The 26,127-nt window shown below is 34.4% G+C and overlaps 2 protein-coding genes across 4 annotated transcripts in view; one reads left to right on the top strand and one right to left on the bottom strand.

The window, feature by feature from the left end:
- The window catches only part of LOC128213302 (uncharacterized), a 73,091-nt gene extending 47,201 nt beyond the window's left edge, over nucleotides 1-25,890 (bottom strand). The window contains exons 1-3 of one of the 3 annotated variants that reach the window (XM_052918904.1): nucleotides 25,748-25,890; nucleotides 8,778-8,907; nucleotides 1,033-2,535 (exon numbers count right to left, since the gene is read on the bottom strand). In XM_052918904.1, coding sequence (XP_052774864.1) covers nucleotides 1,033-1,129 — 97 coding nt within the window. In that variant the 5' untranslated portion in view covers nucleotides 1,130-2,535; nucleotides 8,778-8,907; nucleotides 25,748-25,890. Of the gene's footprint in view, nucleotides 1-1,032; nucleotides 2,536-8,777; nucleotides 10,364-25,747 lie in introns of those variants that run through there. The other 2 variants (XM_052918907.1, XM_052918905.1) reach the window with 2 other exon arrangements.
- On the top strand, nucleotides 2,533-8,623 carry LOC128213305 (uncharacterized). The gene is made up of 6 exons (XM_052918910.1): nucleotides 2,533-3,090; nucleotides 5,374-5,459; nucleotides 5,801-5,869; nucleotides 6,274-6,385; nucleotides 6,620-6,738; nucleotides 7,207-8,623. The coding sequence occupies exons 4-6, from the start codon at nucleotides 6,304-6,306 to the stop codon at nucleotides 7,633-7,635; spliced, it is 630 nt and encodes a 209-aa protein (XP_052774870.1). The 5' UTR covers nucleotides 2,533-3,090; nucleotides 5,374-5,459; nucleotides 5,801-5,869; nucleotides 6,274-6,303; the 3' UTR covers nucleotides 7,636-8,623.
- Nucleotides 25,891-26,127: the final 237 nt, after the last annotated feature.

The raw sequence follows: 26,127 nt of genomic DNA, 5'->3' as shown, positions 1-26,127 counted from the left end.
GAAAAAACAAACCATTTCAATAAGAAATTATTAGTTAAAATTAACAACATGTAAACACATACTTGATTAGACAAAACCTCGATACATAAAAATATAAAGTTAGAAAATATTTATCTATTCTATGTTAGAACAGTTATTATTTAAAATGAAAAGTACAATATACTTAAATTGAGCATTAATTGAATTGTTTTTCAATAAAAATCATTTCAATTTTTTTTTTTTGTAAGAAATACTTTTTGTTATATCTTTGAATATCTGAATCTATTTTATTTTTTAACTAAGTTTATGCATTTGTTTGTGGACAATTTTCGACTTTTTATTAAAAATATTATCGCCAAGGTGCCAACTACATTTTTTAGAGCAAATTGACAAATGAAGTATCTTTTTTATGACTTTTTAGGTTAAGGTAAATTCAGTATTTTTGTCAATTACCGTAATTGACAAAAAGATTCTGAATTTGTAAGAATCTTATTTGTTAGATAAGGGATAGTATTCAAACAAACGATAAAAATAGCTACTAAAAACCTTTGGTCAAGTGCCATTCTGACACTATTTACTCGTAAGTGTGCTGTGACAATATTTTTTTAAATAACACTCGAGTCTCATTGTTCCACTATTAATTGCATCCACTTAACATGATAGCATATATTCTTAACCTTAACAGAAAATAGAAGGCCTTGTTTGGGTTACATAAGCAACCTCACTTTGGGCTGTACCCTAATAACTTTGGGCTCTTCTATTTTCTGTAGAATGTTAAAACTATAAACTCCAGTCGAACCCCTTTGGCTCGAACTCCCAGGGACCGACGAAAATACATCGAACCTCGGAAATTTGAGCCAAAAGGTAATGCTTTCCTTCAGTGCAATGAAATCGGTCGTTTACATCAGTTCGAGCCAACGAGAAATTCGAGCCAAGCGAGTTCCAGCCAACGGGGTTTGACTGTATTTATTATACATGTTAGTAAGCACAGTCAACAAACGTTAACATTTATTGACCAATCAAAAGTAACGGTTAAGTCATAGACAATCCTACCTTTGCCACACGAGGACCCTGGACACATAAAATGACAGATCGTAACTCCACATGAGAACATCTTCAGCAGCAACGCCAACATCAACACTACCTTCATGACTCACTTTCTTTCTACTTAACACAATTTCAAATGAGGGTATTATTCATTTTGATTTTTTTAAAATCCTGGTGTGACTTCACAGTAACTAAAGGCTGTGTTCCGAAATTCTTGCAATAGGAGATGCATTTTTATTTTTAGTTTACATGCGTCACTTACATCTCACAGCCATTTGGAATCACTCCTCAATTTTCAATTTTCCAAAAATGCTTTTTTCTTCTTATTTTCAACACTACATGTACTTTTGTTTGTAATATATTCACATGAGATTCAATATTATATATATATTGTACTGTATAAAATTATAGACTAATTTTAGTTATTGGTACTTACGCAATTCCACATAAAACTAAGCACTTTTTTAAGTAAAAAGTTTAATACTATGTGTACTGTACCATTTTTATACCGATTCCATTTTTTGGAACTTAAAAGTTATTCCAAACAAAACTGTGCACTTTTTATAGCACAAAGTTTAGTACGGTATATAGTGTACCATATTCATACTTATTCCCATTTTTCGCACTTAAAAGCAATTCCACACAGAACTGTGCACTGTTTATAGCACAAAGTTTATTACCATAACCATTGTACCATATTTATACAAATTCCATTTATTGGTTCTAATAAACGCAATTCCACACAGTCCTGTGAACTTTTTTCAGTACAATGTCTGATAAGAATTGTCACCCTTGTCAAAACAGTTCCTTATTCACGAGCATAAAAAATCCACCACAATATTTATTCCTTAAGTTATCAGTTTGAATGCTTCAAAGTGTCATATTCTTTTTAAAATGGTGGGTCTCCCAAGCTTATAATCCAAGTTAACTTAAGTCTTCAAACAAAATTCACATATATATCAATATCTCATAAATTTCCCTGATGCACATTTTATCCGATTCATCAATTAAACAATAAATACAGACAACGCACAGGATATTAATACAGTTATATGTATCAAAAACAAAGGAAAACCACTTAAAAGTTTAACTATAACAAAACCGCCATAAGTCCGTAACACATATTTCAGAACTTCCTTGTTCAAACATGTAAAAGCTTTATTACTGTACTCAAATAATTTCCATCAATTAAACCTTTTTATCGCTTCACTGGGCACACTATAAACAGTTCATTTATTGAATTCTCACTTAACTTTTTCATCTTGTCCATAACTCAAGTCACCTTAACAGGGTACATAACATGGCAATCAATACCATGCATGTGGATTACCGGTATATCTGTTGATCAGCAATTCATGATCAATGCAGTGTTCATATCATTTAAAAAATGTGCATTATAAAAAAACTTTAAGTCACAACCATTTTTAATATATGATCTCAGATATTTTGTCCCTGTCCAAAAGTAACTCTAATTATACAACCTGTAGAAATTACTACTGTCCTTAATGCCTAAATAATAATATTGTCAGACTGACTTAATGATTATGAATACATTATTGAACCAGCGACTCTAAAACATGAATGCTCAGTGTTCAATAACCTGATATCTTGTTTACGTACTGCACTATATCATTTGTATTCTCTACCAATTTCGCTGTTCAATCATGTAGTTTATATATGTGACGTCGTCAGCGAAAATGAGTCCTGTTGAGGTAATCACGTTACCGAGATAAAGCGAGATTAAAAAAACACAACACGTTTTCTGAACAATTATCGTTTTGTCAATTAACTAATTTGGCATTATTTTGCAAAGTATTTACATAATCGAAGTGTATAAACAATATAAAGGCACATCACTCTGCTATCAGTTGATTATTGTCGATAATATTCATGCTGCCTGACCTTAAATCATGATTAATCGCCCTTGATCAGAAGGTGTCGCTCTCCGCCATTTTGATGGAAACATGTCGAAATCCGTACTGAAGATATGACGGTTTTGCCGGTTTATCCACACGGCATTAGAATGCTTTTCGGATTAATTACACGGAAACAATTATTTGGAAGGTAATGTATGCAGTTATCTATGTTGTCATCCTTTATTTAAATTGTCATTTGATGTTTATTTTAAATAACCTTTTGACAGTTTGACCCGGAAGTATTTTTCCGTAACAAAATACGGTTTACTAATAGCAACAGATATTATGGCGGAAAATTTGAAAAACACTTGAACATTTTATGAAAATGTCCCAGTTTAGTCAAGCAAGCACCACCCCCTACGAATTAAGCCAAGACCATTTATTTCGCGAAGAGTTATTAGAAGTTGATAGACTTTATTTTCATGTTTTGTGTCCAGAGAGTTCTGGTGCAAGTGAGATAGAATTTAGTCAGTCTGATTCAGAAAATGATTCTAGCCATGAAAGTAATGCTGTCAATGATGAATCAGATGATGATATATGTAATGCAGAGACTGTTCAGTGTGAAAGTTTTGACCATGATTTAGAACCTTCTGTAGCTACAATAATGAGCGATCAGGGATACTTTTTTATTATTTTGACATTTCATGTGTATCCCTGTAACGCTACAACTCTCTACCATTTAACACTGGACGAAAGAATATATAGTAATATTATGCATCGATGTTGATTAATAATGATATAATTGTTACAAATGTACCTAACAGTGATCTTAACTGGGTTGGATTTGTCGTTAGAGTCGTTATTTTTACATAAATATACTCTGGGTCACGAAATGAGCGTAGCAGTCCACCATTTTATATACATGTTGATTTTTATCGAATAAATTTGTACCCATCCGTCAATGATGGTTAACCCTGTGCGCAGTCACAGTTATCCTCCCTTTTCTATGTATTGTGCAGAGCAACGCAACAGTGTTCAAAAATGGTGATACCTAATCATCATCATCATCATCATCATCATCATCATCACGAACATCATCATCATGAACTTCTCCCAACTTGACCCATCAAACACGTTAGCGTTCAGCGCATTGAAATGGTTGCATTTTAATAGTGTTATTTAACCGAGCCTATTAACGACCAAAATATTCGAAATCCTCTACCCCGTTTCATACATGTACACAACCTGTCAGATTTGTCCTAGATTTACAGATTAATGGATACAATCGATGCATGTAAGTGCATTATGGTATCTGAACATGTTTTTTTGGCATAATGACATAAATAAATGTGTGTTTGATAGTAGGCAATGATATTTTCGTAGAAATTTGAATTTATAACAAAGATAATTTAAAAATTGTGGCCGCGAGGATCCTCTGCGCAAGGCCCGTTTGCTACTTTTTGCTGGGATGGTGGACGTCACCAGTCTGCCATAGTCTAAAAATCGTCAAAAGACTGGTTGACGGCCATATAGGTGGACTAGAACCTTCTGCAGAGGATTTAAGACAGAGAAAGAAAACTGATGATTTCTTTGCTCAGACCTGCAAGTGTGAAAAACTTTAGGCAAACCATGCAGTCAAGTTGTCGATGGTAATGATATTACTGACTTACGTATGTATTCAGCCGGTATGCAGACAGATGAACTTGATCTTGTTATTAAATCAGCCATGTTGTGCCACAGAAAAAATGGCCAACAAACTGACAGTTGTAAACATAAACGGCAGGAGAGGGTTAGGCCCAGTCAGTAGTTTTATATTAAGGGAGTTGAAGTTTGCCGTGAGGTATTCTGTTTCGCATACAACATCGGAAAGGAGAAACTAAAAAGAATTGGTCGCTCTCTTGACAATGATGGATTGATTGCTAGGACTCCTGGTAATACCAAAAGACTACCTCATAATGCAATCACATTTGAGGAAAGAGAACACATAAGAAAATTCCTCATCTGCTATGCATCTGACAATGCAATGCCCGTTCCCGGAAGACTTCTAAACCACCGCAATAGTAAAGTGTTGTTGTTGCCATCTGATAAATCACAAGCAGACATTCATGTTGAATATGAAAAAATAGAGGGTGCTAGAAGCTATGGCGTGAGTTGTGCCCACATATAGTCTTAGCTAAACCAAAAACAGACTTGTGTTTTAGATGCCAAACCTTTTCTTTTAATATTTCACAAAGTGGTGCCCTTTCTGAAGATGATAAAATGACACTTCTTGATGAATATGAAAGTCATGTTGAAAGTGCTAGACATCAGAGGGAGCAATATAGAATGCAGTGTGATTACTCTAAAGTTACATGTAGTGAAAACATTTCAGTTGAAGGTGTGCTTTGGTTAATAAATTTCTATGCGCTATAGTTTTAGCTGTCTTATGTCATGCTTCAATATTTTCTAGTCTAAAAATTAAAATATATGTTAAATTCTATTGATATTTTAGGTTCAGAGTCATGTTCCTTAGATGCAACCGTCCACTACAGCTGGGACTTTGCACAGCAGGTTCATATTCCACACCATAGCCAACAGGTTAGTTGATTTTTTTCTATCAAGTACAAGCAAATAATCAAATGTTGTTTTTTTTACTGAATTTATCAACTTATTGCAAGAGATTATTTTTTTAAAGGATTTATTGTGCAGTAATTTGCATGTGTATCATACTTGTGAGTGCCTAAGGTTTAATGCAGTAAATGTATGCTTCTACTTAAATGGTTACATACCTGGTAGTGTATTCATTGAATGTAAAGTGTTTATGTTAGAATTCTTTTTACATGATTTAGAAATTGAATCTTTCAATATTTAGAATAAAATGCTGGTTCTAATTACCAGATACTGTTGTCAAATTTAATGCAAGCTTTTATCTACTACAGGTTGGACCCCTGTATTTCAAAACTGCCGGAGGAGATGTGAGGTATTTGGAGTTTGCTGTGAAGGATCTGGTAAGCTTATTCATTTTGACTGAGACTCACTACTCATATATAAATCTGAATTCACTTTTTTACAGTTTTAAATTGCAATCTGTTCTGTGTCATTATAAGATGTCCTGATGTCAAATGTTAATAATTGAGAATTGAAGGGGCACTTCTTAGCAATAAATGTTTTACTTCATTAAAACAAACTGATTAAGAATGTAACATTTCCATTGGTCAATAGCCATCATGCACATCTCACAATCTGGAATTGGATGTGTATCTGAACATTTATTTGGTATATGTTAGTTATGAGAAATGTTTTAAATGTTTTGTTGTATTAATGTTAAATACTGGTGCTGTTAAAGTTTTGCTTCTGTTGCTGATGATGGTGATGACTAAGAATAGTGATAAGAAGGATAAATATTTTTCAGAGAAACAGGTGTTTTGCCTGGGTGAGGCACATGCTCAGTTCCACTTTGACAATTGCCAAGGACAACAAAAATAATGCCGTTCTTGGTTATGCTGTGTGGAGAACATTGACAGGTGAGAGTTGTTGTGTTTTAGTGGAAAAAAAAATATGTTTCATGATGTAAACTAAATTATGTTATTGCTTTTTAAATATCTCACAAGGTTTTCAGTAACTCTTTAGATGAGTGAAACAGATGTGAAGCTTTAAAAGCTTTTGATTTGTTGTACTTAAAAAATAAACAACATATATATTTCAGAGTTTAATTTGAAATAAAGAGATCTTATTAACAATTAACTATTCTATTCCAGGAGGGCATAAGACAATCCAATACTCACTGATGCTAGCCGGCCACACCAAATTTTCATGCGACTGGCATTTTGGAGTTTGGAAAAACAGAATGAGACACCTGGATGCAGAGACAGTTGAGGTATTCAGGGAGTTAGATTTTTACCACACAAATATTTTAAAACAATTATAGACATAAATTACTTACACATGTTTCAAGATTGATTAATTTCCTTCTTTTTAATACAGTTATAAACTAATAAGAAGTGGCATGAAGAAAATGGGATTTTTTATAGTTAAGATTGAAAATAATCATATATGACTAATGTTATATTAAATTGATTATTATATAAAATAAGTTCATTTATTATCATGTATATTTAGATATAATAGGTAATTAATAAATTCACTGATGTTATATACTTCATGTAGGCATTACATAGTGCAAGGGTACTGCTCAGTATAATCACAATAGTGAAATAAGACGATAACTGCATATAGAAATTGAAGCAGATATTGTGTTCTTGCACTAAGGTGACAATATAATATGTCATATTGGATCGTTTCTGTCTGAAATTCATTCATCATGTAATGCTTTTCTTCAATACAGGAGGTGGCTTCCACAGAAGCCATGTCATCCCGTAATGGCCACAACATTCCACATATTGTTGATGGCAACAGCAAACAAGTGTCGTTCTATGACTGGAGCACCTTCTTCAAAGGCATTTTCAAACCATTGAAGAACGTTTCGAAATACCATTCATTTGAGGTGTCTTCTAACGAGCCTGGGGTTTTAAGAGTAAGGAAGTTTGTTGATGCCCCTGGGGAGAAAATTAACATACTGAAAAACTGCCAAGTGGATATTGGTGTTCTGCCAGAGCAGATCATTGTTGAGGGAATAAGTGCAGAAAGGCAATGGTACTTGCATGATGTAAAAAGAGACTTTTGCAGATCAGATAATGCTAAAAACACAACATGCCCATTGCCATTAGTTGCAAAAGAAGGCTATTCAAAGGCCAAAAAACAAAAGTTGAAATAGGCAACTTTATTGAGAACACTTTCTGTGTGTGTTTCAGCAAAAGTTATAGTTTGTTTCTTGCTATAAATATATTGGCATGTGTAAGTGGAAGTTTTATGTTTTCATTTACATTCAAAGAATATATTTCTTTGTGTTACATTGATAAAATATTCATGATCTTAGGAATGTATGGTTTCCTTGGCAACCAAAAGTAACACACTTGATTCATCATTAAATACTTATGTATAAACATGTATTTCAATTATGGGAATATCATTAAACAGTCGGCCATCTATAAGTAAAGTATGATGGCATTTATATTTTCCATGTGTCAATGCTTTCCTTGTAAATACGTTTCATTCTGTGTCATCTTACAACTCCAAAAGAATGAAATGAGCAAAAAAAAAGAATTATTCTAGGTATAAGTCAGTTGCTATGGCAACCAAGTATAACATTCTTATTGATTTTAAAAATAATTGATTTCACCAGACAAGTTACATCTTTTAAATAATTGCTTGTTTTAAAATAATATGTTTTTTGTTTTGATTAATACAAGGATAAGCTGCACTACTTTTGAACAATTAACCTTGTTTTAGAAAAGTGGCAGATTTTCTTTACAGGGTCTATGGAAAATTGCTGTTAACATTCTATTTTACTACATAGCTGGCTGAAAATTTAATGCTGTACTAAAATATTTCCTGCAAACATAATCTATCAAATTCAAATGTGATTTTATCTATTTGAGCTGCTTTTGCGTTTATTTGGATAAATTTCTCGTGAAAAAATTGTAGTCCTGGCAACCGTTTCTATGAAATGTACATGTAGTGTTATATTTTCCATAAATGATGTTATTGATGTTATGATAATGTTTCCACAGAAATAAAAAATGCTGTATTCAATTTTAATGGAATACAGACTCTTAAAATCAAGGACGTTGTATTTATTTATGTTTCCATTTCCTTCATTTTTTTCGCCATTTTATAACAAATAGTGGTATTGCGAAATTTTTCCTCAATCCGTCAATTTTAAAGATATCAGCTTTAAACTTCAGGACTTTATTTCTGAAACATAGCACATTCAGAAAATGTAAAAACCTGAAAATGTCATTTTTCCTCATTAGGACCCATTTTCGCAGACTTGGTCACATATATATGCACTGTTACATTTAAATACTCAGGTATATGTTCATTTAACCTCCCTTAAATCAAAACATATTTGGAATTCCTTTTTCTTTGTTGCGCAATCTGTTTCCTCAAAGCTGACGTGTTCTCAAATACAGTAAAATGGCCAAATCTGTAAATAAAATAAAAATATCAAAATTAAATAAGATGTAAGGTATAATTTAACCTTTTTACAAAACAAGAACAGTACATGTGTAATGCACATTCCAACCAATCAAACTGCCTGGTATCTAAGCAAAATTGAAGTTTTAACACCTGAAAAAAATTGTTTTCGCCATAAAAAAATGCCAAATTTAAAGAGTTGTTGCCACTTTTGCAATTTGGGTGCAAATGATGACTTAATTTGGCAATTGCCAGCATAAAAAACCCTGGAAGGCGATGTCATTATTTGGTTCCCTGCTATATGATAACCTGTAAGTCAATTGCAACCTATTCTATAAAATCTTTATGACTAAGAAGGGCTCGCTCGCTTTGCTAGCTCTGCATGCCCTTCTTAATCTTTAAGATTTAACGTAATATGTTCTTACTATTACCTGGTGGTTTATAGAGTTTATAACATCTGTCTACGCCCATTGACTGCATTATGGCTTTAACCCAAAACACCTCCTGTTTGGTGTTAAGGAACAGGGAAACACACCAGCACCAATGGGTCTTGAGCCAAAGAAATTGATTTAAGATGGAAAAATGACATGTAATACACTGTAAAACTATAAAGAGACGGGTAATAAATAAGGAAATAAGGACTAGTTTTGGTAAAAGAAGGCCAGCTGACTAAATTCCCATCAAAACCACTCCGATACCTCAGTGGTAGAGTAGTTTTGGGCGAGGAATGAACTGGTTTTGTCCCTGACTGTGTGATACTGAAAGACGTTAATTGTTGGTACCAACAGCGCCATTACCTGAAGCAACAGCGCCATTACCTGGTGCTCGGCAGTAAATTTTGGATAACCAAGCACTTGTTAAAACCCATAAAATTTCTGGTGCTTTATTGATAATCGGTTCTTTACATCCGGCACATATAAACAAAGCAAAATGTCAATTTGAAAAGACCAAGGGTATCACACCTGGAAACACATATTTCACTTTGTTTCTTCAATTCTGCTGATACCTAGAAAATCCTGTGATCCTGGAAATTGCTGTCACTAATAAAATAAATAAATAAACTAGAGCTGTCACATGAGTGACGAATACCCCCAAATGCCGCCTGGATACAGGAATGGCAAACCATTCCTTTGAAAAGAGGCCATAATTCCAACGTTACTGCACACTGCATCTTCTTTTATCATGCATGTATTGTTTTATTTAAATCTGTTGAGTAATTTAGAAGTTACACTGCTGACAAGAAAAACTAGCCTTTCATGAGCTATCGTCTGGAAAACGTTTTTCTATTTTTAGTAACAGAGACCTTGACCTTGGCCCCACCAGCCCCAATATCGAACTTGACCTGTATCTTCTGATGTTACACCTGTGTACCAAAAATTGTTTAAATCTGTCTAGCCTTTCATGAGTTATCGTCTGGAAACCGTTTTCTATTTTTAGTAACAGTGACCTTGACCTTGACCCCACCAGCCCCAATAGCGAACTTGACCTGTATATTCTGATGTTACACCTGTGTACCAAAAATTGTTCAAATCTGTCAAGCCTTTCATGATTTATCTCCGGAAACCGTTTTTCTATTCTTAGTAACAGTGACTTTGACTTTGGCCCCACCAGCCCCAATATCGAACTTGACCTGTATATTCTGATGTTACACCTGTGTACCAAAAATTGTTCAAATCTGTTAAGCCTTTCATGATTTATCGTCCGGAAACCATTTTTCTATTTTTAGTAACAGTGACCTTGACTTTGGCCCCACCAGCCCCAATAGCGAACTTGACCTGTATCTTCTGATGTTACACCTGTGTACCAAAAATTGTTCAAATCTGTCAAGCCTTTCATGAGTTATCGTCCGGAAACCGTTTTTCTATTTTTAGTAACAGTGACCTTGACCTTGGCCCCACCAGCCCCAATATCGAACTTGACCTATATCTTCTGATGTTACACCTGTGTACCAAACTGTATCTTCTGATGTTACACCTGTGTACCAAAAATTGTTCAAATCTGTCTAGCCTTTCATGAGTTATCGTCAGGAAACCGTTTTTCTATTTTTAGTAACAGAGACCTTGACCTTGGCCCCACCAGCCCCAATATCGAACTTGACCTGTATCTTCTGATGTTACACCTGTGTACCAAAAATTGTTCAAATCTGTCTAGCCTTTCATGATTTATCGTCCGGAAACCGTTTTTCTATGTTTAGTAACAGTGACCTTGACCTTGGCCCCACCAGCCCCAATAGCGAACTTGACCTGTATCTTCTGATGTTACATCTGTGTACCAAAAATTGTTCAAATCTGTCAAGCCTTTCATGAGTTATCGTCCAGAAACCGTTTTTCTATTTTTAGTAACAGTGACCTTGGCACCACCAGCCCCAATATCAAACTTGACCTGTATCTTCTGATGTTACACCTGTGTACCAAAAATTGTTCGAATCTGTATAGCCTTTCATGAGTTATCGTCCGGAAACCATGAAAACTGACAGACCAACCGACCGACCGACCGACAGACAGACCGACCGACTGACTGACCGACAAGCTCACTCCTATATACCCCCTCAAACTTCGTTTGTGGGGGTATAATAAAACTCCCATCACTTATGATCTATAGATACACCTATTGGTTTGATGCAAGGGGCAGTTAAGCCACAATGCAGCCAATAGCAGACATGTGAAGAACCTCTTGCTGTGCCAGAAAGGTAGATTTGTTTCTCAAGTGAGGTCGACTTAGGCCCAGAGAGGTAGATTTGTTTCTCAAGTGAGGTCGACTTAGGTCCAGAGAGGTAGATTTGTTTCTCAAGTGAGGTAAACTTTATAGGTCCAGTGAGGTAGATTTGTTTCTCAAGTGAGGTCGACTTAGGCCCAGAGAGGTAGATTTGTTTCTCAACTGAAGTCAACTTAGGCCCAGAGAGGTAGATTTGTTTCTCAAGTGAGGTCGACTTAGGCCCAGAGAGGTAGATTTGTTTCTCAAGTGAGGTCGACTTAGGCCCAGAGAAGTAGATTTGTTTCTCAAGTGAGGTTAACTTTATAGGTCCAGAGAGGTAGATTTGTTTCCCAAGTGAGGTAAACTTAGGCCCAGAGCGGTAGATTTGTTTCTCAAGTGAGGTCGACTTAGGCCCAGAGAGGTAGATTTGTTTCTCAAGTGAGGTCATCTTAGGCCCAGAGAGGTAGATTTGTTTTTCAAGTGAGGTAAACTTAGGCCAAGAGAGGTAGATTTGTTTCTCAAGTGAGGTAAACTTAGGCCCAGAGAGGTAGATTTGTTTCTCAAGTGAGGTAAATTTAGGCCCACAGAGGTAGATTTGTTTCTCAGGCAAGGTAAACTTAGGCCCAGAGAGGTAGATTTGTTTCCCAAGTGAGGTCAACTTAGGCCCAGAGAGGTAGATTTGTTTCTCAAGTGAGGTAAATTTAGGCCCACAGAGGTAGATTTGTTTCTCAAGTGAGGTAAACTTTATAGGTCCAGTGAGGTAGATTTGTTTCCCAAGTGAGGTAAACTTAGGCCCAGGGAGGTAGATTTGTTTCTCAAGTGAGGTCGACTTAGGCCCAGAGAGGTAGATTTGTTTCTCAAGTGAGATTGACTTAGGCCCAGAGAGGTAGATTTGTTTCTCAAGTGAGGTCGACTTAGGCCCAGAGAGGAAGATTTGTTTCTCAAGTGAGGTCGACTTAGGCCCAGAGAGGTAGGTTTGTTTCTCAAGAGAGGTCGACTTAGTCCCAAAGAGGTAGGTTTGTTTCTCAAGTGAGGTAAACTTAGGTCTAGAGAGGTAGATTTTACGGAAACAATGTATTTCGGAATTTCTTTACCATAGTTTTCATGTGTTTAAGTCCAGTCATATCATGACTCAATTTCGGCAAATTGTGTGCTTTAGGTTAAAATTATGAAACTTCGCCTTAAGACTTAGCTTTTTGGTTGCCATGGCAACCATTTTTCCTCTAAAAATAATATGTTCACCATTGCTAATAAGTCAACCCTAAATCTGATTTACTTTTGATGGTTTAAAAACAGTTTGTAAATATATATGACATAAACCAGTATGTTGTCAACATCTCTTTATGTGTCTGTTGTTACAAAGAATATAAATATATATAAAATTCATAGCAACAAAAAGCTTTTAAATCTCATGCTTATAATAATCATTTAATATTACTAAAAATGATAAGAGAGTGACTTATTTAAGTTGCAGGAGACAAGCAATATGTTATAAAAGAAAATGTTCAGCAAAGTCTGAAGTATATTATGGAAGTGATGGCATAAATTTCCACCACATGGTTCAACCGAGAAATTCAAGGTGGCATCCAAAATGGCCACCATAAAATATCAATATATTAAAAATACTATGTTTGAATATTGTAATTTTCTCTAATAAGATAAAGGTAAATATTCACATGGATACTACGTCTCTCATAGTGTACTTTAAATTTTCATTCATCATTGACCACTTCAAGGTCAATGATCATTTCAAGGTTAGAGTAAAAAATACCCCAACGTCCAATATTTGATTTTTATCCTTTTCTACTTTAAAAGTTTTATAGGTTATCTATTTCAGTTGTATTAAAAAGTAGTGGCAAAATTAAAAAGTTGTATGTCCCCTATATTCATATTTGGGGCAATGTTTCCAGATCTTTTTGAAAAAGTCAACATTTCATAGCACTACAATATGCCAAAGGTGGTTACAAAATTGCTATTTATGTAAGAGTTTTATGGATATAATTAAGCTTGTGTCAATCAAAAGTATATCTAAATAACTGATCTGTTCAATGTCAACGTCTTTGCAATGTCAAAAAACATTTAAAAGAAAGGCAAACAACTGAGAATTTCTGCCTCTTTTTGTGTTTTCTTTTTATTATTAAGTTCCATTGCAATAACATGTTTGCTGTAGAAAATACCAATAAAATTATCTATTTTTTATGAAAACAGCTGGCAATTATCCAAATAAATGCTTACAATATGTAGCTATGTCCATAAAAATCGTTTGCTTAAAGTGGTTATAAATCTAAAATGTTTTTCTTTAAAATATACATGTATATCTTAATGAATAGATTTCTGGGGCAATCAAGGATTAGAGGGGGCGTAACTAAGGGGTGTAAACCTTTTGACTTGCGCCCCTCTCTCAGAACCAAATTTTATTTGTTTCAAAGTGTTGGTATGGAGTTTTGGGTTACTCCTACAAGAACATTTTAACAATTCTAGTTGAAAACAGTGCATATCTGGGCGTATTTTTTCCCCTTTTTTCTCTTACATTGAAAATTAAAAGTAAACTTGGATGATTCTAGGGAAGGCGCCAGCCAGGTGTGCCTCTTCCCCTTCTTGGATCCGCAGTGTGTGTGTGTGTGTGTAAGCTTATTTAGACTCGCACTCGGGTCTTGCCCATTCGGCCAGAGCTCCGTTAAGAGTGTTAGTCATTTAAGGTTTTTTGGAGCATAGTGCACAGGCAGAATGTAACCCTGGTAAGAGCTACCCTGGTTCTTTAATGTGCACCAGTGTATAGCACTGTCACACGGGACCCCCATTTAACATCCCTCCCGGAAGATGATTAGTATTTTTTAGTTATGCGAAGGGGAATGGAACCTGCGACCCCTGGATTGATAGTCAAGTGTGTTACCACTAGACCACGGATCCGCAAGTGGATTGTAACTGTTTTATAGTGTACTTCGTACTGATATTTAAAATTAAGCGTTTCAAAAATATTATAAAGGTCAAAATCATTAATTAAAATGCCAAAATGAGAACATGACATGATCGACAGGGTATCATTTCTTCCTTTTTATTTGAAAAAGTCATAACATTAATTAAATTATATTAATAACAAAATATAGTTATAGTTCATCTCTTTTCCCTTATTTAATGTCAAGTCAACAAACCATGTCCCTACTTAAGCCCCATATAGTGCTTAAAGAGCTCCATAAACAAATAATTTTGTGAGTTTCAAATAAGCTTATCCAGTAGGTCAAGTATCACTTATCATTGCAAGTCCATTCAGCCCTTTTTCAACCTAAAATGTCAATATTAGGGATGCAAACGAGTATTCAAATACTTGATCAAACATTTGGTATTTGAATGTCAAAATTGGTAATCGAATAATCAATATTCAATGTTATATTTATTAATTAATAAACCTTTTGCCTAAATAAATTATAACTGTGTTATGGTACAAATGTATAAAAAGTTAGTTTGTCTTGTTTTTATAACGATTGGCTCCTAATGCCAGCTAGAGGCCTGATTGTGATGACAATACACTATTCACACTTGATATACATGTCAATTCTAAAAGGGACATATTGTCACACACTTTATACTATAAACTGTCCCCATAATTTTACAATAACTGGGTATTAAGACAAGTGACATCAATTTGAAACAAGTTTCAAATATTTTTGGTCAAATTAAATGACCATCCTAACCAGGGACTTCAGGAACCAGCCTTCATACAAATTATTGTCTTGGCTGCCAATTAAGCTGTGCAATATTGCTCAAATCGCTGTGATGATATGAATGACATGTGCTTTTAACTGTTTACCATGTAAGGCAAAAAAAAAAATACCCGTGTTTCCGGTAACATGGCGGAAAAAATGGGGTCGGGATTTTTTTTTTTACAGTTTCAATTGCATGCAAATTCTGTTGCATCAAATCAGTTATAATATAAATTATCTAAGCTTTCCATAATTAACAAAAAGTCAGAAAAAAAAGCATTGTGTAATGTCTAAAATCATTTCCTTGCCTTCGACTACCGAATTTTCCCGCTAATTTTGCCCATGAAATCTGGTGTTTTTTGGTATAAAATACTCCTTTATAAGACGCGATCGGTTTTTAGAACAAATCCAGCACTTCAATTTCTACAAATCTATAATGATGTTCTAATGAAACAGTCATTTATCAACTAAATTTGTTAATTTGCTTGAAGAAAATCGCCATTAATAACAGAACAGGTAAACGTGTATATGGATTTATTTTACGCATCTTATTTTATTATTTATAATTTATCATTTTTCTCGTAACAATCAAGTTTCATTCATATTCGTAGTGAATTCAAACATTGTTTTAAGATTCCCATACGACGATTATTGATTATTATATTTTTATATCGTATGGTATTTTCTTACCAGCCTAGACGAAATCCTGGCAATCAAGTGGTATCATACGGTATCCAACCGACCGATTTAAATACAAACCATAGCCGCGTGCTAATTTGAAGATATCGGACAGGGACTGCCGAACTCCGCCATTTTGTTTCCCTGTTCAGGGGCGGATCCACGAATCAACGTTAGAGGGGGCGTAGCTTAGGGGCGCAACCTTTTGACATGCACCCCTCCCTCTGAACCGAAAGTGTATGGCATAAACTTTTTACATATGGATTGGGGGTTAAGCAATCAAGAAAAATTAACAATTTGTAGTTTGAAATGATGCATTATGGGCGTATTTTATTATTTTTTATCTCCTAAATTGACATAAAAAGTAAACTTTGACGATTTTAGAGGAGGCGCGCGCCTGATGCGCCCCCCTCTAAATCCGCTAGTGCTGTTGACAAAGCGTCATGGTAATACATAATCAGGAATGAAAGTTAATTCTCCGGAAACAGAGACAGACAAACAACAAAATTAATGACGATATATTTAATTTTGATTTTTTACTTTTATGCCTAAAAAAAGATTAGGGTCGGAGAGGAAAAAATAGGGTCGGTCAGGTTACCGGAAGCACAGGTATTATTTTTTTTTGCCTCCTGATTTGAAATGTAACTGTAAAGTAAAGCGTAATAGGATATATATTTCCTATATTGATGTACAATAGATGAGTCAAAATCCATGTTGGTTTCTCCTTTTATAATATTACTCACTGGTTCCTGAGTTGGTTTGATTTTATCATAGTAAAATGACATTTAGTAAGTCAGTCCCAGAACGAGGCTGCTACGGAACGACTCTCAGATTGCGCATAACGTCATTCAACTGGGAATTCACAATCTTCCAGATCTAATTTTGCATTGTCTATGAATGCATGGAATTGAAATTATTAAATTGTTTTTTCTTGTTTGTTCAAAATGCATTGCTTTTTGTTGAGATTTTTTTCTGAAAATGGGGAATTTCAAAGGCTAATTTGGGGAAAAATAAGGGTCTGTACCAGTTACGACAAAGAAGAGTATAAAGGCACAGCTATTACTATTGCGAATAGTTAATATTTACTACAACATCTAAAAGATTCATTTTGGTGATCAAATATTCAATTGTTTTATCGAAAGAATTAACAAATATTCGAACATCAATTTTGCCATTTGTTTGCATCCCTAGTTAATATTATATTTTTCTATCATGTGTTTCCGGTACGGATTGAAAAATCCGACCCGAGGGCACGTGCGTAAGCGGGTAACGAGGCTTGCCGAGTTACCGCCCACACAGCGTGCCCGAGGGCCGGATTTTTTTATCTGGACCGGAAAAACATGATTGATATATTTTCTTGCATATCTGAATTTATCAATTTGTGGAAAAAAATGACATTGAAAACGAACTTTTGTATAATTACACCAAAAAGCGTGTGTGACGTTGTTTACTGATGTCATAGAGCGCAGTAATTTTGAATAACTAAAAATAGCGTTTTTCAATTTTAATTAAAAGTCTAGCAAACATATTATTTGATTGCACTTTATTGAAATTATTGAATATTTTTTACCATAAACCATACAATAAATGAAATAAGAATTGGCGCGTTGTTGCACGTGACTCATCTTACATGGGGTATTTAAGATGAGTTTTTCCAGCACTGGTCGCATGACCGGAAACACACGTCTGGTATGCAAGAAAGTACCAAACAATCCCATTTTTTTCCCCCAGGTCTGGTAAGTATTTAGAAATCCAAAATGTGTTTCTCTGTAGCCACTGAGTGCCTCAAACCCTGTAGGTAGTGTTGGAAATTGGTTCCAGTTTGACTATCGATAATAGGTTCCACTCAAGTAACCGATTATCGATAGAGCCTAAAATACAAATACCGGTATCAGAGATTTTAATAACACAAAAAGTTTTATATAGGTAAAGCCCTTGTACTACAATAACTATTTTGTTATGTTATTTGATATTTGCAAAAGTTCAAATGAAATGAATAATTTTGAAGCACTTATTTGCCATTAAATTTACTTTGTTAAGCAGACCATACAAAAATGCAGTGTATTGATTATTACACTTGTGACGTACCTCGGGCAACATTGTGCCAACGAGAGTGACTAAGCATAAGTTAATATAACTTTCTTCAAAATCGTTGTAAAATAAATTAAGTTTAAATGTACCTTGTTCGCCTGATATTAGAAGCAGGGGGAGTAACATCCGCGCATGCTAAAAATAAGTACATTAAGATTTTCTTTCCCTTAATCTTTCTGTGTATTTTACTGCCCTTGAAATTGCCAGTTGAAGTAAATAAAATGTGATTTTATAAATAGTGATCAACATCTTATATTTAATTAGAAATACTCTGTAACTGTTGGAAAGGAGCTGTGGGACCACTCTAGTTGTCATTCATTATAGAGCTCGCAGCGTTAGGGGTACAAAATTACTCGTTTGGCGAATATCCCACAAAATGGTGGGAAAAAAACTCTCCCTTTGGCCTCAAAATTATGTTTCAGTCACATTTAGGGATGTGACGGGATCAAGCCATAATGCAGTCACTGTATGGGGCGGGCAGACCTTTTTAAACTCAACAACAACAAGCTAGGGGGAAAAGTTGGTTTCTACAGAAATGTATCATGCATTCAATTGATAAAACTCTGTTATTTGAGACACAACTTCCAAAACAAGTTGAAAGTTGCTACTGTTCTAAAAGATCTAGTGTCCGTGAAGTAATTGCCTAATGGTTACATGGTCAAGACGATCCAGGGGGCACACATCGCAGATGCCCCCGCTAAAATCCTCAAAGGTTACTTTTTAATTCAATGTAGGAGAAAAAAAGGAAATTAAATACGCCCAAAATGTACAATGTTTTCAAGGGGGATACACCTCCCCCCCTGCCAATACTTTAAACCAAATAAATTTCGGTCTTCATGGAAGGGTGCAAGTCGAAAGGTTTACGCCCTCTCACGTCAAATCCTTGATCAGCCTCTGAATATGAGATTTTTGCATTAAGGGTTCAAAGAGTTTTTATTACTAAAAATTTGGTAGACTTACTTCTTGAGCCATACACTTTTGACTTTTTAACTATTTTAAGTACCGGTAATAAAAATAAAAATTGAATGTTCTTGTGTATAACTTATTTTGTAAATAAAAACATGTTTGCAATAAATAATGTTTGTGCTTTCAAAAGGGCTTACATTATAAGTTACGGGGTAAGTAGGTGACCCTATATGGGGCTAAGGAAACTATATCGGGTGAGAGCGCTTTTTTTGCTGTTTTGCAAGCACATTATTTCATGGTTTGTACTAATCAATCCTTTCACAATGAAGAGACTCATATAATAATCATTTTAAAAATATTAATCAACCTGGGAAAGCACAATTATTGTATATACATGGTACTAGCTACAATAATGAGCAATCAGGGATACTGTTTTTATTATTTTATCATTAAATTAATATGTATCCCTCTCTAGAGTCTGCCATAGTCAGAAAATCGTCATAAGACTCATTCAGATGGTAATAACATTGTTTGACAGCATATATATTTTCTCAGTAAGGTTATATTAAATTATAACTGTACAAGAAAGATGTATCACAGTCAATAAATGTAATAATAAGAAAAACAACAACAGTTTACTGTTGTTAACACTTATTTTTTTAACAATTTCTTGAAGGTAGCTCCTCAGCACATTTGCAGATTTCATGTTGCATCGAAACGTCTCTTTTAAATTTAGTTTTTATCTTTTTTTGACAGATTCGTCACTTGTTGTGTTTGTACCATTTATTAGTCGCCATTTTGTAACCAATGACTCATGTGAACAGTCGGTTACACTCAACCGATTGCTTGAATAAAATCGATATTCAATAACGTGCATGAGTTAGCTCCCCTTCAGTGAAAAGATAAGCCGAGAGAGAAGTTACAAATTTTCGGCCGCCATTTTGTTACGTCTTCTGCGGAGTATGAAAGTTACAGGGGTGGTATGAAACATACTGGAAATTACAGGGATGTATGGATTATACACGTCGTGCACGTGACCGCTCTAGGCCAATCGGATAGCGTCAGCAGTAGTAGTAGTAGTAGTAGTAGTAGTAGTAGTAGTAGTAGTAGTAGTAGTAGTAGTAGTAGTAGTAGTAGTAGTAGTAGTAGTAGTAGTAGTAGTAGTAGTAGTAGTAGTAGTAGTAGTAGTAGTAGTAGTAGTAGTAGTAGTAGTAGTAGTAGTAGTAGTAGTAGTAGTAGTAGTAGTAGTAGTAGTAGTAGTAGTAGTAGTAGTAGTAGTAGTAGTAGTAGTAGTAGTAGTAGTAGTAGTAGTAGTAGTAGTAGTAGTAGTAGTAGTAGTAGTAGTAGTAGTAGTAGTAGTAGTAGTAGTAGTAGTAGTAGTAGTAGTAGTAGTAGTAGTAGTAGTAGTAGTAGTAGTAGTAGTAGTAGTAGTAGTAGGTAGTAGGTAGTAGGTAGTAGGTAGTAGGTAGTAGGTAGTAGGTAGTAGGTAGTAGGTAGTAGGTAGTAGGTAGTAGGTAGTAGGTAGTAGGTAGTAGGTAGTAGGTAGTAGGTAGTAGGTAGGTAGTAGGTAGTAGGTAGTAGGTAGTAGTAGTAGTAGATTTTACATCAATATAAGATATATCACATATTGTATTTGCATGATATTTGGAGTCCTAATAAGTTATATCACAGAAAGTTTAACATGAAATACATAATACTAGATCTACTAAAACAAGAATTACTTTGTTTGTTAATGATAAAGCTACCTTATTTATTACCAAATAAAGTTTTACCAAATAAAGTTTAACATAACAAGAGCGGTCACAGACAGCTATATCCCCCGCCTCATGGGGGCATTTTTTGTAACGAAAGCCAATCAATGGTAAGGGTAGTCTCAGGAACATAAGAAATGCGTAAAATTAAGAAAGGGCAATAACTCTTTCAAAAATGGCCGAATCGCAAAAGGCTGATAAAATGCCCTGCGTCACTATACAGTCATCAATCTGTGAAAGTTTGGTAGAAATCGCATGAAAAACGTAAGAGGAGTTCCGAAGAAACCAATTTTAAATGTAAAATAAATAAAGAGCTATAACTCTTTCAAAAATGGTCGAATCGCAAAAGCCAAACAATATGGGCTGCGTCACTATATAGTCATCAATCTGTGGAAGTTTGGTAGAAATCGCTCGAAAAACGTAAAAGGAGTTGCGAAGAAACCAATTTTAAATGTAAAATAACCTAAGGGCAATAACTCTTTCAAAAAGTCGAATCGGAAAAGCCCGACAAAATGTGCTGCTTCACTTTATGATCATCAATCTGTGAAAGTTTGGTAGAAATCGCATGAAAAACATAAGAGGAGTTGCAAAGAAACCAATTTTAAATGTAAAATAAGCAAAGGGCAATAACTCTTTCAAAAATGGTCAAATTAGGAAAGCCCGACAATATTCGCTGCATTTTATGATCATCAATCTGTGAAAGTTTGGTAGAAATCGCATGAAAAACGTAAGAGGAGTTGCGAAGAAACCAATTTTAAATGTAAAATAAACAAAGGGCTATAACTCTTTCAAAATTGGTCGAATCTGGGAAAGCCTGACAATATGCGCTGCTTCACTTTATGATAATCAATCTGTGAAAATTTGGTAGAAATCACATGAAAAACGTAAGAGCAGTTGCGAAGAAACCAATTTAAATGTAAAATAAGCAAAGGGCAATAACTCTTTCAAAAATGATCAAATCAGGAAATCCTGACAATATGCGCTGCTTCACTTTATGATCATTAATCTGTGAAAGTTTGGTAGAAATCGCATGAAAAACGTAAGAGGAGTTGCGAAGAAACCAATTTTAAATGTAAAATAAACAAAGGGCTATAACTCTTATAAAAATGGTTGAATCGCAAAAGCCTGACAATATGCGCTGCTTCACTTTATGATCATCAATCTGTGAAAGTTTGGTAGAAATCGCATGAAAACGTAAGAGCAGTTGCGAAGAAACCAATTTTAAATGTAAATTAAGCAAAGGGCAATAACTCTTTCAAAAATGGTCGAATTGGGAAAGCCCGACAATATGCGCTGCTTCACTTTATGATAATCAATCTGTGAAAGTTTGGTAGAAATCACATGAAAAACGTAAGAGCAGTTGCGAAGAAACCAATTTAAATGTAAAATAAGCAAAGGGCAATAACTCTTTCAAAACTGGTCAAATCAGGAAAGCCCGACAATATGCGCTGCTTCACTTTATGATCATCAATCTGTGAAAGTTTGGTAGAAATCGCATGAAAAACATAAGAGGAGTTGGGAAGAAACCAATTTTAAATGTAAAATAAACAAAGGGCTATAACTCTTTCAAAAATGGTTGAATCGCAAAAGCCTGACAATATGCGCTGCTTCACTTTATGATCATCAATCTGTGAAAGTTTGGTAGAAATCGCATGAGAAATGTAAGAGGAGATGCAAAGAAATTAATGTGGGACGGACGGATGCACACACGCACGCACACACACACGCACACACGCACGGAATCGCGCCTACCATTACTATATCCCCTCGCCTTTTCAAGGCGGGGGATAATAAATGACATTGCACAGGATAACCCGTAAAGATTTGCACAAGTACAAAAGCTAATTTCCAACGGGGTCCATGTCTAAGGTATTAAAGTTGGCATTAAATGATTTAGTGAACAGTATTATATAATATTATATCATATACTCAGATGAATTAAATTAATATATGACATTCATCACAAATAAACTACTATCAGTATCACATAATTGTATAATATACCACACAATTATACAAATAGTTAAGGAATATTGAAAAACTATATAAAAATTGTGCGTATTCTTAGAATTTAAGCGAACTTATATTTATCTAATACATGAAAATTATGAATACAAAAAGACAGACTTTTCAGACTTCTCCATCTCCTTGAAGAGGTGAATTTTGACTGATTTCATTAAAACATACTTTGATTCTGTGTCTTTGATGTTATTTGGAAGCATGTTCCAATCCCGTATACCATTATAATAAAAGGAAGCTGCTGTAAAACCACCATCATGTGGGACATAAAATTTTAAGTTGGATCAACTGCCATATGAGTGAACTTCGTTACATTTGGCAAAATTATCCTTCATATAACTTGGACATTTGTCATAAAATATTTTGTGTACATGATTTAGCCTAAGTTGTCTACATCTTTGTTCGGCATTTAAAAAACCAAGATCAGCAAAACTTGCCACTGAAAGCGAGGTTCTACAATGAAAATTATTAATAAAACGAACAATTTTATTTTGTGCCACCTGGAGTCTATTTTTAGACTTCATGGTAAGGCCACAGTACCAAGATGATGAAGCATAGTCAAGATGTAGGAGGTGAGATATAATGTGATACCTTAGCTAAGACGCCTGCCTCAAACTCGTCCAAAATTTGTAATTTTTATGTCAAGCTGTACATGTAGCCCTTCTATGATAATGAAAAATATTTGCAAAAACTTGCTTTTGGAGCTGGGACACAGGGGCTGCAAGCACAGCCAAAGTTTTTTAGCTAGTAACAGCAATGGGGCTTTAAACATTTTTTTACTAAATTTGATTTGTATTTGAAAACTCGCTGCCAATTCCATGCCGTGGCAAAATGTCATAATCATTGTCTGATGATTAAAATTATCATAGGTTTTCTGGCATCCAGCTTCTGCCAACATTGCTGAGAAGGCAATTGATAAATTGTTGAAGACAGATATGGGTAACTCTTATTTAAAAGAGATTAGATTTACAAACAAAACAAGCTTAGTCATATACATGACAATTTATATGTCATAATGACAGTAGACTTTGAAACAGATGTCCCAAATCAACCTTGAAAGTGTTAATTTCTGATGATAATGTTTTGCATGAAATATCTTGACCAAAGAACTGTTCAACGCACAGGGTTCAAAATCATCCTTAGCTTCACAATGACCTTGTGCAGTAATAAAAATCAGAAAACATATACATGTATTTACAAAAGTGGAAAAGAAATCTACCATATACCAAAGAAGTCTTTGGTTCAACCACATTAGGGATACCGAATCTGTCTCGCTAAAGAGATCTCCAGTACTGGCTTCTAATATCTATAATAATAAGCTATCAGGGATAATTTTTTATTATTTTGACATTTCTTATGTATCCCTGTAAAGCTACAACTGTCTACCATTTAACAATGGGCGAAAGAATATATAGTAATACTATGCATCGATGTTGAATAATAATGACAAAATTGTTCAATATATACCTGGCAGTGATCTAAACTGAATTGAATTTGTCAATAGGGTCGTTATTTTCACATAAATATATTCTTGGTCACGAAAACGGTTTAATATGTATTATGTACACAGATTTGTCAGATTTTCCCCAGATTTACAGATATCGGGATACTTGATAAACAATCAACACATGTTACTGTTTTATGACACCGGAAGGTGTTTCTTTGGCATAATGACATAAATAAATACATGTTTAATAGTTACGCCAACAATATTTTCATAGAAATTTGAATTTATAACAGAGATAATTTCCAAATTGTGGCCGCGAGGATTCTCTGCACAAGGACCATTCGCTACTTTTTGCTGGGATGGTGGACGTCTCGAGTCTGCCATAGTAAAAAAATCGTCAAAAGACTCGTTGACGGCCATTTAGGTGGACTATAGCCACAATAATGCGCGTTAAGGGAACGTTTTTTAACATTTGGATATTTATTGTGTTCCAAGAGTCGCAAACACAAAAATTATCAAAGACTCTGAAGCGGCTGTTTATATGGACTAGGTGGACTATGGCTTCTAATAGAGTCTTTGACAATTTTTGTTTTGGCGACTACATTAAGGTAACCAGGTTTATAGGTCCGTGATTAAACATAATGAATGTCAAAATGTTAAAAATTTCTCTTAAAGCACATTAATGTGGCTACATTTACCTTGTGATAATTTTATACTATCTTTTTTTTTTATTCTCGGCGTGACGGGAAAATCACAATCACAAATTTTAACACCTACCTAAGCGCCGGAAATGGATTACCTTAATTGGCTAATTTATATTTTCCAAATTAATATTAATTGAAATAGTCCCAAAATGGTATTTTTCAAATGAGCAGCGTTGCGCGATTTTGGGCCTTCGGACATACATATATATATTTGCTATTACAATGTTTTAAGGTATTTGAATGAAATGATATTTCAGGAATATATTCTGAAAATTTCATGATGATATCACTTAAATTGCGTTAGATATGTGCTTACAAGTAAGACCATGTATTGCGCATTTTGAATACTAAATTTGATGTCATGCAAATGACGTTGTTACGAAAGCACATTATTCAAATGAAGTGCAAACTTAATGTATCAATATTACAACTAGCTTATAATTTAGATTATTTTCTTATCACAGAATCTTCAAGGACCATTAATTAAGATAAAAATAATTAATCATTTTTGTATTTTTAATACATTTGGCCATTTTAAACACAGACTATTATTCCGGTCAAAATATATCGGGACGAAATCCATGGTTGCTATGGAAACATGAGTAAACCAATGGTCATAAATTATCGAGAAAATGATGCACCAATGACAAATCTTAAAAAGAAAGAAGTTTGGAAGAAATTGATTTACATAGAAAAAATCATTATTTTTGGCATTTTTTACTAATGATTACTTCATTTGTAATCATTATGTCCGAAGGCCCAAAATCGCACGATGCGGCTCAAATGTAATTACTGTACAGTAATGTTTTGATTAACACGAAGTTGAACAAATAATACTACAACTACGCAAAATACTTACGGCAAACGTTTATATCCAATGTAGCGACGTACTTACGGCAAACGTTTACTGTACATCCAATGTAGCGACGTTAATGTTTTCTGAAAAACGTGGGTGTTTTGCCCAATTCAAAATTTCCTGGTAAAAATCCAAAACAGATGTGGAAATGGAAATTCCTACTTTCGATTTGAAAAAGAGGCTGATTTTATGGCAAAGTATAAAATCCGGCCCTATAAGGTCTCTAAAGAGGTATGGATAAGAAAAACACGGCCCTGGGGTCTAACTTTTTTAATTCTATACCAATTTCAAAAAAAATGGTATCGTTGTAAAGAAGAAACAACCGCCTTTCAGAAAATGTTTTTGGTTTTTTATTTCTAGTTAAAAAAATTATGAAAATATTA

The sequence above is a fragment of the Mya arenaria genome, chromosome 13 (assembly GCF_026914265.1).
Source record: "Mya arenaria isolate MELC-2E11 chromosome 13, ASM2691426v1".
NCBI classification, from domain to species: domain Eukaryota; kingdom Metazoa; phylum Mollusca; class Bivalvia; order Myida; family Myidae; genus Mya; species Mya arenaria.
This window is presented reverse-complemented; position numbering and strand designations above follow the sequence as displayed.

Coding starts and splice junctions, on each gene's coding strand:
- LOC128213305 (XM_052918910.1), top strand. CDS start 6,304: ATGCTCAGTTCCACTTTGACAATTGCCAAGGACAACAAAAATAATGCC. Junction 6,386..6,619: donor TGTGTGGAGAACATTGACAG/GTGAGAGTTGTT, acceptor ATTCTATTCCAG/GAGGGCATAAGACAATCCAA. Junction 6,739..7,206: donor TGGATGCAGAGACAGTTGAG/GTATTCAGGGAG, acceptor TCTTCAATACAG/GAGGTGGCTTCCACAGAAGC.